The sequence below is a fragment of the Argopecten irradians genome, chromosome 16, assembly GCF_041381155.1.
Source record: "Argopecten irradians isolate NY chromosome 16, Ai_NY, whole genome shotgun sequence".
NCBI lineage: Eukaryota > Metazoa > Mollusca > Bivalvia > Pectinida > Pectinidae > Argopecten > Argopecten irradians.
This window is the reverse complement of record NC_091149.1, coordinates 10,265,177-10,278,367: the sequence shown is the minus strand read 5'-3', so window position 1 is coordinate 10,278,367 and position 13,191 is coordinate 10,265,177. Positions and strand designations below refer to the sequence as shown.

Below are 13,191 nucleotides of genomic sequence, written 5' to 3'. Positions count from 1 at the left end.
CATTATTTCGTGATTTTGAAGATTACCAGTTTGATTTGTTTAGGATTTGGTTTGGTTCGGCTTATGACATAAACGTCTTATAAACAGACACGGTTTAGCATGAAATGGTTGATATGATTAACATCCTATTAACAGCCGGTGTCATTTAAGGCCGACATCCCATGCATGTATACAATTTGTTCTGGTGAGCGGACGTCTGTATATTTTAGGAGCCTCTTTAGACGTTGTGTCTCCTTGTGATATTGATACATTTGAACTTTTTATAGTGTTATCTCGATGAAGCATACTGCCGAAAAAATAAATAACTACATCCACCATTATACTGAAAATGGACAAACCTCGCCCCACTCACTTTATACTGAGCTTTCAGCAAGAATAGAAACTACCACCTTTATAGACTCTGGTGTTTCTCGGCCAGGGTAAAAAACCCAAAACTTACCTCAGTGTCGAGTGCTGAAATAAAGGCAAACAAGGGAGACGTTAGGAAGTAGAAAAAAGATAAAATCCTAGTCTTCAACTTATACGAATTTGACATTTTCACGATACGTTTCGTTGACCGGAACGATATATAGAGAGAAAACATGGGCAGTATCTTCAAATATAAGCTGTATTTTGGCGAGGGTGCATGAAAGACAAAAGTGGCGAGCTTTTTGCATGTCACTTTTGTCTTCTGTCCCGAGCTAAAAATCAGTTAATATTCAAAGATACTGACCATGTATTTTACTTTTTATTCTGTAACTTTGCAAAAATGCATATGATTTTTAGCTCACCTGGCTGAAAGGGCCAGTGAGCTAATGTCATGGTACGTCGTCCGTCTTCCGTCAACTTTTCACACAAAAAACACCTTCTTGTCGTGGGTCTGTTCCCCCGAGGGCCTGAGGGGCGGGGCCTGAGGGGCGGGGCCTGAGGGGCGGGGCCTAATAGGGAAATATAGCAACATTTTTTACAATCAATCTTCTTCTGTAGGAATAAAGGGATTTTATTCTAATTTGGTCTGAAGCTTCCTTGGATGAAGGGAAACCAACTTTGTATGAACGGTAGGTCTGGTCCCCCAGGGGCCCGAGGGCAGGGCCCAATAAAGCTAAATAAAGTTAATATTTGAAAATCCGTATTCTGTAGGAATGAAGGGATTAATTATATAAGTTCTAATTCTGTTAAGCTTCCTTGGGTGAAGAGAAACCAATTTTTTAAACGTGAGTGTGGCTCCCCAAGGGGCCCAGGGCGGGTCCTAATAGGGAAATATAAATTCTTTAAAATCCCTCTTCTTTTGTATGAAGAAGGGATTGAGTTTCTAATTTAATCTCGAGCTTCTTTGGTCGAAGAGGAACTAATTTTGTATAAACGGTGGTTCTGGTCCCTCAGTGGCCCGAGGAGCTGGCTCAATAGGGGAAATGTAGCAAATCCTTAAAATCATTCTTCTGTAGGAATAAAGGGATTGATTTCCAATTTAATCTGAGCTTCATTGGGTGAAGGGGAACTAATTATTTATAAACGGTGGGGTTGGTCCCAAGTCCCCCCCCCCCCCTTCAAGTTGTTAGCTTCTGTTCTTTTCCTGAAACAGCTGAACGATACAGGCCTAATGAGTCTCTTAAGCTTGTTATTTGTGAAAGTGCTACATTTATTAACATATTCGTATTATAATGTTCAACAAATATGTTCGACTTTCAAAACAATGAATCAGCCAATAGGAGTTCGATAGAATCGACGCACGTGCACAAATACAGCTACTTTACGTCAGTGTCGAATACAGCAAACATGTATGTGGTAGGTGTATGCCGACAATGCAATGCATCTGCTGGTTGCAGAATGGTTTTGGTTTTATAAGTTATATGTCCTATTAACAATCAGAGTCATGTAAGGACGTGTCAGGTTTGTTGGTGGAGGAAAGCCGGAATACCCGGAGAAAAACCACCGAACAGCGGTCAGTACCTGGCAACTGACCATTCGGCCCCCACACTTTTTGAAGATAATTGTTTCAATTTTCTGACGTATGCTTGAATATAGATTTTTTCTTTAACATTCCATAAAAAGATGCCTTCAGTTTTAATTTAATTATTTGTTTACCTGTCAGCAGTGCATATGTTTATCAATATATAGCACTGTGATTAAGCAGATTTGAACATCCAAAATGGTACACCTCCTAAAATAGACATAATAAAAAATGTCCGAATTCATTTTAGGAAAATTCAAATATTTTTAGCTTATTGAAGCCTCATCTAAGTCATAAATATCTCATTAAGCGATTGTTTGTTTGTTTTTTTTTTAATATATAGTGTTTAAGGGTTGTCGCATGACGTCGTTTCCGTAATTTTTTTTTTTTTTTTTTTTTTTTTAGTACTATTTTGTTATCTTCCTGTTTAAAGGAGATAAGCAACAGGAAACGCGACATGAAGAACTTCCACCATTTCTGAAACACATTTTAATATCAAACACAACATCCAACGAAACAGCTATTTTATTTTACAAACACTATATCGATTTTAGTTAACATACACTATATTTTCCAATTTTGAAGAAATGTTCAGAAATGTCAATTTAACTTTGCATAATTTATTATATTGCAACACACAAACGTTAAAAACGGATTCACTTAATATACAATACAGTATCAAATATAGTAAAACAAATATCAAAAATATCGATTTAACGTTGCGTACACTATTAGACTTTGCCATACGAAGAAAATATACATGTAAAACATGTGATCCAAGGGTCTAAACCGTCATCTGACTACATTAGCAATAGTCGTATATAACATTGATAAGATATGTGTTTAGTTTCAGGTAAATCGCACTGGTAGAACTTGAGAAGTTCAAAATGTGTTTTCAAATTGGCGGTTATCTTGGATTTCGGATCGACCCGATAAATAACAACACTTTGCTTTCCACCTTGGTTACCTCCCTTTTTAAAAATAGACTTTCGAATTAATATATGTTCAAATTTTGAAATTGATAAAACTTTTTTCAAAACGTCCGACAGTTATAATTGTCATTTTTTAATCAAGTGGCAGCTGTAACATTAAACAAGCGAGACTACATATTCGGTCATTCTGACTACCGTATTTACCTAACTTGGCAAGCATCGCCGTTTCAAATTTGACGACGTGTAAAAATAAATAAACAAATTGACAAAATATATAAATAAATGGATTTAACAGTGTTTTGCTTACAATTATATACAGCCATATGAAATGCAGCTGAATACAGACATATTCAACCTGTAGCGCTAACTCAAAACACTATTCAATCCCTATACACTTCCTAACAAGAAAAATAAACGTTGGAAATATCGATTTCACTTTACTATTATCCTGACCCTATCCACAGGGGAAAACATGAGACCCTAGGGCCATGAAATTTACAAATTTCGAAGTGAGCCTTAAGACCTTAATATATTATGAGTACTTGATCCAATCGCATCTGTGAATTCGGAAGAAGGTTATTGATATGTAAGTCATATCGGTCCAGTCAGTGGGGGTTGCCAAGATCAAAGGATGAGTGTCAATTCGGGCCCTCTGATGGTCATGACCGATAAGCATAATTTTTGTTTACAAATACCCAGGGGTTAGGACATCATGATATGACCTATGATTCGGAAAGGTCGGATTCCCTTGTGAGTTATGCAATTTTCTGTTTTGTCCCGTTTTGTTAGAACCAAATTATATATTTGAATGTTTTTTTTATGAATTATAATGCATTTATATGTTAAAATTTAAAGATTTTGGAAAATATAACTTAGTGTCAAAAATAGGTCACAGTGACCTTAATTTTGTAAAATGTCAATTATTTAAGAATAAAGTTCATCTGGTGCCTTAATATACCAGAAAAAAAAGTTATATATCATATGAGATTGCATCGAACAATACATTTTTATAGTATAAACTAAGGCAAAAATATAACAGAAAATTGTCCCTCCTGTTTAACCCCTCATAACTCACAAGGGACTCCGACCTGACCTTAATAATATGTCATATCATGATTCCTAACCCCCGGGTATCTGTAAACAAAAATAATACTTATCGGTCATGGCCACCAGAGGGCCCAAATTGACACTTGATCTGAAGTACAGGTTGTGTTCAAGTCAACCAAACATGACCCCTAATGTGATGTTGTCAGATCCCATATGAACGAGGTTGTTATAAGGATCTGTATTTCAATCAGATTGCATACGATGTTTCAACGGTTTTAAAAAAATATTAAAATTTGAGTGGCCGATTTGATTTATGAAACATGCACGATTGATGAGACACGAATAAAGATGGCAAGTTCATGTATTCGTTTAGTGTATAACGTAGCTGTTTGGAACGAAGCTATGATCACATAAGTATGCCAGACGGAAAACTATATGGTTCAGTTAAAGGGATAATTCAGTAAGGCTAATTCTGTTACAAAACCACAAAGCAAAATATGGCATAAATGTATTATGTAATGTTCTACATTCCTTATAAATCATATAAGAAGAAATATTGACAAATTTCACAACATTGTTAAGTATTTTGATTGATACCATTGAAATTCCAAATCGTTGATCAATATTATTATTAAGCAGGTACAACATGTACGACGTACCCATACCGGAGCCAAAGTAACGCATGTTAGATAAATGCAATGCATACCCACTAAGGAGTTGATGAAATTATTTTTAAGCAAGAACATGCATCTAATAAGGTAAACACACTACTGTAGGAGAGCGATTTGAGTAGTTCTAGACAAAAAAATTCTGTACTACACTGGCAAGGGCGAGGGTTCATCATGCAAGACATCCGACCGCTATGTGTAATGGCGGACAGAAAGCGAGTTCGAACATTTCACATACATTTCACTACAGTTTGTTTTTTCTGGCATATCACTGTAAACTCCAACTAATCTAATTTCAATAAGAACTTAATTATTTCTTATATATGTGCAGATGTATTCTTAGACTAAATTGCCCCTTTGGAAAACTCGAAAGAGCCAGCATGTACTATAATTATAAATTGATAAATCGTAACAAGTAAGAAACTTATAATATGTAATAGAACATTTTTCAATTACAATCATGGAAATTCGGTTGATGAAACTGAACCCAGATACTCCGTGAAAATAAGCGTCCTCACGTTCGATGACATCACAACATTTGCCAATCTAAGTCTCATCCTAACCAAATACGTTAATCGGGTATTTGAAACAATATCACTTAGCTTGTTAAGAACCATTTTAATACCAGACTTCATATCATATTAAACCCCAACATAATTAAATACGCGATAATAAAATTTGGCTGGCACATACAATATAAAAGCCGTGACAGACTTAACGTAACAGTCACCATTAATGAAAGATATTTCATGTGTAATATAAATATGCGTTGTTTTGAGTAAAACCATAAATTTTGACCCTATGTGGAATTAATTAAATTGCTGTGGCTATGAATTAATACTCCGACTACGTAAGTGTCTTTCGCTATATAAGGTACCAATAATGAAATATGTCAATTTACTGTCTTTGGTAAAGTTATATTAGAGAAAAAACGGATATAACACTAATAGGTGCTCAGGACAATTTACATAAACATTCATAATTTACCATTACATCGTACGTATAGTTCATATCTTCAAAGTGTATGGGAGTTTAATTTGTCAAGGGCGTCGACGTTCTTCGAAACTCGGAGAAATCGACATGGATCGTTTCACCTCTTTTCTTGTGTTTTTGATGATACTCCTTCATGCAACAGGTAAGATATCTTTTATCTTATGAAAATAACTTATGTTTCGTTCAAGAAAGTACATTGACACACATTTCTGTTTTCTACAGAACATTTGAAGCTATATATCAAATTCACGACGATAAATCACTGAGGTGTGTTTATATTGTGAAACAGCATGTTTAGACTTGGTTGTTATAAAGGACAGATAATTATTTCCCACATATGTCTAAAAGAGAAATAACTGTTTTAAAATTTATAGATAATAACAACAGTATTCAAAATACTTTTTTCATAATTTTTAAAACATTCCGTCTACAAAAACACCAGTGTAATGCTAAAATACATTTTTATACATAATCACATTTAAACAGGGAAACAGTTGTTCCACATGCAAATGTGAAATTTAATTGTACTTAAAATCATAAACAATAATAAAAGTACCATTTTAGTGCATAAACCATACTTTTTAATTAATTAGTATACAGGCAATATATATGTGCTATGACATAATAAATCATACGTTTTTAAAACGTTAGAAAAACAGTTGCCATATTTTATGATAATATTTCACCGTGTGGCATCGACTGAAATATAACTCTATGAGCACCTGGCCCAATATTTTGCAAATGTTGGTGTCTGGACCAGGATGTACAGGATTCAGCAAGCAGCCAATGTTTCGCTTCTTGCTAACATATTAATGTTTATGTCACGAGAAAATCTTACACAATTTCAAGACATTGTTTTAGTTGGAAGACAGAGTAAGTTGATAAAGAGCATTAACATTCATTATAATATTATTTTAATTATGGTTTTGAATTTTAAAGTTATATGTACTTTTTTCTTTCATGTATAATTATAACTGCTTTTTTGAAAATTATAATTATTGTAAGGGGGCTTTAAAGAAAAAGTTTAATTATTCTCCTGGATATGCAGAAATCTTGCGTTTAAAATAAATATGCACTCATTTTGTTGCGTCAAAAGCAATTAGTGTTTATATCAATTATTTTGCACAAAGCTTAATTCAGTCTGAAAGCTCTTTTTTTTTGCATTTTTTAGGATATATGCCTTATTTTTTACTCTTAAGTTTTTATTCAATATTAGAAATATATTCTGATGTGTATTTCATCACATAAACTATTATCGAAACATAATTTCAAGTTCAACTAAAGAATATTGAAGGTAAATTAAAACATATACAGTTTATATAGCGTGAATCTTAACTTAAATACTTTATATAATTTAATAGTAATACAATGTGAGACACACATTGCAAAATGTATCTTAATTACCTGTCAGATATTGCTGTATTATCATTTGTATAACAATCAATCTTACTTAAGGTTTACCCTCCGCAAGGTTTTTTTTTTCAAAACAATTCCCTAAATTGTCGATAACTTCATTAAATCCAACTTATACTTTACCCTCGAAAATGGTATGATTTCAAAGGTCTTTCTAAATATAATTTAAAATTTACCCTCAATAGAGGTGTTTTGAATTATCTTCCTAATTTCATTTTAGTATAAACCTTCGATAGTGGTATGATATATCTTCCATACATGACGCTATTTTCTCTAAATCTATTTATTATTAACCTTCGTTAGTGGATCTTTCTAACATCGGTATTTTCATTATTTGACAGTACCCCGAGCCGCACCGCCGGAATGGTACGGCAAATGTGTGAAGTACTGTAGACCCAGGCCCCCTCCAAAGATAAAGGGCTACCAGATCGAGTGTTTACCGGTGGGCGGCTGCTCGTATTGCAAATTCTTTCCATGTCCGGAGTTTCCAGTTTGTGGCAACGGAGAAGTGCCAATACCAACACGGGAAAGAGTATGCATGACGTGTCCTGGTAGGTAACATATAGCTGCAATCAACCGGAACTCCTCGAATGTGATAACACTAAGGGGCTACTTTTATAACAACTTGCCACCGAGGATTTACGTCTCTTGAGGGTCTGTCAATTGATGTTGTGTATTTTCCATCGCGAAGGGGAAGAAGTTGTAATCAATTTCTTAAAATAATGCTAATAGTTGTTCAACATTTAAATAAATGTTCATTTTCTAATACGCATGTAGGGTGTAGTTAGGTTTTGACTTGAATGATGTTTGATTTTCTTTTATAGTCTTACACTTATTACATCCGAGGAGTTACGATTGTAGCCTACATAGGCATATATGCATATGACCAATATGTTTTTAATTTTTACTTTGCAAAGCATGTGATCAGCTCTTATGTATTTCTGATATATCCTTTCTGGTACCGCAAAGAAATAGTTATTTAGTTAACCACGTTCACATTTAATACACATCGTGATTTTACTAATCAGAATTGTCTGCTTAATGATATGAATTGATCGAATGCTGTCACTCATTTCGAACGCCTCACGTCTGAGTATCGGTTGTAAACATATTTGGTGAATTATCTTTTTCCTCTGCTATACTTTCTGGAGCCGTTACGGTAATACTAAGAGTTCAAATGTCATATATTATAATTTTAATTTATAAATTGTATACTTTTGTAACTTTTTCATTAAAATTTGAAAGTGTTTTTTTTTTCATTCTACATCCCGACACTTGTGTAAATCGCTAACAGTTATGAATATATTTCAAAAGTTTTGTTTAACCATTAAGATCATTGACTATCCATTGGAAATGAAACACTGGCATACTGATGTGTAACCTTTGTATTGGTGTCTTTGATACATCAATTTTCATATTAAATAGGCAATGCCGATATTTAAAACGTTGAGTTTCTTCTGTGTAAGACGTGTACATGGAATAGATGTAATCACCAAAGACAACAACCACTCTGACCCCGTTCAATAGAGGATCTGACAACATCCCTTTGGGGTAATGTTCGGATGACCTTTATACATGTACCACATTTCTACACCTTGTTACATCAATTGAAAATGCCATTTCGTTCCATTATACATATACAATTAGCTTTGTTGTGGTGCTTGGGCGAGATGACTACATACACGAAACTAATTATGATAGCTTTTTCAAATATTCGTTCCCCTGAAATTTACATTCGATTTACATTACATTAGATTCTGAAGGCAGCGATTTGATTGGATATTTCAAAGGTCACCCCTACATGACCCCTAATGGGATGTTATCCTCTATCCTCCAATCAAATGTAGTGACAAGGTCACGTCTTAACTCTAATCTGGCGAGTCATTGTGAAACTTTAGGTCTTCAAGAATTGGAATTATCTGTGCATGAATATAAGTGGTACAAATCTAAAAACATTATTCGAGTTCACCCATTCAATAGATTCTGTAGATACTCTTTGGTTTGTTTTAGTTCTTATATTAATACGTTTATTCTATTTATTTAGGTTATGGTAGTTTCTGATTTTGTTGCGTTAAGTTTGGTTATTTTATATAGCAACGCCAGCGTCTTGTGTTTGATACCAATTTCATTCACGTTTGTGATCGAGAAGGTAAACAGGTATATCGTGTATATTCAAACTACACGAATGCTTTGTTTGATTAACGTCCTATTATCAGGTAGGTTCATGTAAGGACAACCTCCCATCTCTCATCGGTGTGTAGTGTGTATGGGGTGCGAGGTGCGTGTTTTCGGAGAATGCGGTATGTTCAATATAAATGATCCATATCACTATTATATTATTTCTGAGTGCTAAAACGAAAACTTACTTATTTGTTAAAAATAACTTATATCAGTATTTGACATTTCATTCTTCTACCATTGCAGGCGAATGTCTCTACCTTGGAGAAACCTTTGCACTCGGGGAATCCGGAATAAAATCTGTGGATAATGTTAATGAATGCCACTGTCGGGGATTTTGGAATTTCCCACAGCTTGTGTGCCACAACAAAGAGCCAACACCAACGCCACAGATTTTCTGTGAATATTGACATTTCCTATGGGAGTATACCCATATTTTCTGTGAATATTGACATTTACAATGGAGTATACCAGATGAATTATTTACCCAACACATCTACGTTAATATAGACATTTCCTATGGATTTTGCCCGATGAATTATTTACCCAACACATCTAAGTCTATGACAATTTGATTGAGATTTAGATCCTTTTTATCACTTCGTTTCCTAGAGGATCTCACAACGTCACAATTAGTGATCATGGTCCGGTGACTTTTATGCTTCGCTACATCAAATGAAGACATTTCGTCCCACTATTCGTATACATGCAACAATGTTCTGCTCTATGTTCGAGATGACTACATACACGGGAATAATCTGATAGCTCCTCCAAACAGCTACTTTTTCGTCAAAATACCCATGATGTCACCGGAACGTGACCCCGAACGGGATGTTATCAGATCCTCTGTAAAACTCAGTGGTATGGATGTGTATTCTAATAAATCTATGACAAAATGTACAAAATGTTTAGGTAACCAAGGTGACTGCAATATATCAATATATACTTACAATACCAAATGTCTACATATTAACTTGGATAATTTGAATACCAGAAAGAGTTCCTTCAACTGCCTTCAGCAGAGCGTGAAAACACCGAGCGAACAACCTTTTATCCTCGATACTCAAGGGGTTATTATCACTGTCGTCATACCCAACCCTGAACTTTGTTATAGAAAACGAAATTGAAGGCTCTGTGTACGACCACATATGGTATCGGTAATTTGGTCCTATTATGTACATAAAAAAAATCGAATAACGGTATGGTTTTAAAGTTAGTCTGTCGGTCTTCTGTAGTCTTCAAATGAAATTTTTCCAAATCTGTGATTGGCCAGTTCTTGTTCAAGTGCTTCATGTTTGCTACGACTTAGGCCAGGTGAGGATATTACGACAGTGATAGTAACCCCTAATATATTGAGAATCGACTAGTAAGATAGTAGGATCTGTTAGACACCATCGTATGCGACAGTAATCTGCATAATTAGACTTTACTGAGTGGCTCTTATATTTGTATATTTTATTTAAAGATTTTTGAATTTCCCGCAAATTTGTATATCGACATAAATCAGGGAAGGTTTCCCATGTATGTACTTCAAAGTTCCAAAATAAATTATTATTTCCAAATATCTATCAATTGTTACTAAAGCACATGCCTTTCGTTTTATCTTACAGATACTGAATATAAAGGGGAACAATTGTCCTTTTTTATAAATGGGGAGGGGGCGGTTGGTAGGGGGGTTGGTTTCGGTGAGATAGCACTTTAAAAACGTCTCGCTATCACAAGCATACATGATGTTCAAACGAATTCAATTACATTTTCAATTTAATGCCAGTAGCATGTATATCAAATTATTTAACGAGTTTGATAAATTTCATATCACATACTCACGAGTGTAAGATTATATTTATCCCATAACTTCCAAGATACGTAACACATGATGTGATAATAGTGAATGTCGTTCTTAAATGACATCAGTTGCCTGTTAAGGTAAAGCCAAATCAATCAACAAACCATCAATGTAAAGAAGTCAGGAAGAGACAGGAAAAAATAACAAAATATTCGTCTTAAATTCTTTTTTTTTATTATTATTAAATAAAGGTCATATAAACAGTCAGAATCATTTTAAGGACGGCCTCCCATGTATGCGATGTGCGTGTTTTGGGAGACTGCGATAAATGCATGTTATGTCTTCTTGTATAGTGAAACTCTTGTCCATTTTATAGTGCTATATCACTGAAGCATGCTACTAAGCAATACACCCCTACCACTATTTAGTCTTCATCCCACTGATTTTATGCTGAGCGTCAAGCAGCAGAAGGAAATGCTATAGACTTTGGTGTGTCTCGGAGACAGAACCCAAAGCCTGCCTCACAGGGGCGAGCGCTCAACAGAAGGTCAAAAGTGAGGCGGTGTCAAGGGAAACGGTAGGAAGAAGGGGAAGATACAATCCTAAATGTAGTCGCCTTTTACGATCATGCATTAGGGACAGCAGTTACAGTTCTAATGTAGTAATAGTTTGGTAGAAAGTGGAAACTTTTGTTTTTCCTATTCTGCCGAATAACTCTTACACGTTAATAACACAGTATATTAAATGTGATTAATTATTACTATAATTTTGGCTAGCCTGAAGGTTTACTAAATTTTCTTTCCTTTCGTCCTTTTATCAGCTTCAGAGTGAACACAATGTTTATATTTCATGGCATATTTAAAAATACATGGATTCTATTTGCTGTCATTTGGTAAATGTTTAAAGGGCCACTACCTTTCCGAAACGACTTTTAATTTTAAAATGGGAATATAAAACGAGATCGATGATTGTGTAGAGTCGCATAAGATATAAACTTACCATTAATACTGCACTCATCATCATCTCCTGGAAAAAAAGTTAATTTTCATAACGCGGGTCGTCTTATGTTTCCCACCGTCAATATCGTTTTACATTCCCATTTTAAAATCAAATATTTTTAAATTTACGGTTTATGCTACACTTACCATCAGTTTTTTTTAATAATTTATTTTAAATAAATTAAATGCTTATTTTCATAACGCGGGTCGTATTATGTTTCCCGCCACCGTCCTAATTACCGCGTGTCGATTGATTATCACTGCGCCAGACGGCAAAACAGAGAAATTAATCTTCACTGTTAACTTAGTTTACGCAGGGAATCTAGCATTTGGTCGGTGTTTTAACATCCTCTTAGGCAATTGATATACATTTTCGTATATTATTATTGTTTTTAAGAAGTTTAAAATTTCTGTTTCGTAAAGATAGTGGGTCTTTAAAGATATTTAAAAAATGCGAACAAAATCTGCAATACTTGCACAAAGTCAAAAATGAGAAAAACGTTCAGGTCGTGCCGCACGACTGCGGCTTGAGTTGATAGATAAGAGCGGTAATTATGTAATGTGCATGAATAATAATGTGCAAGGAAATCATGCTTACTCTGAAGACAAAATAGCTTGTCGAATTTTCAAGACAGTCTGCCCCTTAACAAGACACACATAAAACAAACACGGTCACATAATATACAATTAACAATTCTAGTAAATAGCTGATTAAAAAGGAAACAAATATTCTGAAGTTTAATGCAAAACCTTTCGGCCGAATGTGAACTTTACAGAGAATATCTTGCTACTCTTGAATACCTCACTATAGGCAATATGTCAAGTATACGTCATGCTCCCGTTCAATAGATTACTAAATGTTGTATATTGACGAACTTTTACAGGTTTAGTTTGGTTTCTTAGACATGCTTCAGTGGGATATCGCTTTAAAAAGGGAATTAATTCATCTAACCTCCTTCATCATAATTTATTCATAAACGTCCTATTAACAGCCAGGATCATGTTAGGACGGCATGTATGTGTTGTCTTGCTTGTGCGAAGAGCGAGGTGCGTGTTCGTGGAGACTGCGGTATATTTGATTATGCCTTCTTGTATAGTGGAACTCTTGCACTTTTATAGTGCGATGTCACTGAAGCAAGCCGCCGACGACACCAAGCAACACATCCCATCCGGTCATATTATACTGACAATCGGCGAACCAGTTGCCTCACTCCTATAATGCTGAGCGCTAAGAAGGAACAGAAGC

The 13,191-nt window shown here is 34.8% G+C and overlaps 1 protein-coding gene across 2 annotated transcripts; it reads left to right on the top strand.

Annotated features, from left to right (window-relative positions):
- The first annotated feature begins 5,460 nt into the window (after positions 1-5,460).
- On the top strand, positions 5,461-10,670 carry LOC138310955 (uncharacterized). Of its 2 annotated transcripts, none has more exons than XM_069252321.1 (3): positions 5,461-5,712; positions 7,325-7,534; positions 9,408-10,670. In XM_069252321.1, the coding sequence occupies exons 1-3, from the start codon at positions 5,658-5,660 to the stop codon at positions 9,569-9,571; spliced, it is 429 nt and encodes a 142-aa protein (XP_069108422.1). In that variant the 5' UTR covers positions 5,461-5,657; the 3' UTR covers positions 9,572-10,670. The 2 variants fall into 2 exon arrangements, with proteins under 2 accessions (XP_069108422.1, XP_069108421.1); XM_069252320.1 differs by lacking the exon at positions 5,461-5,712 and adding an exon at positions 6,332-6,443.
- The last annotated feature ends 2,521 nt before the right edge of the window (positions 10,671-13,191 follow it).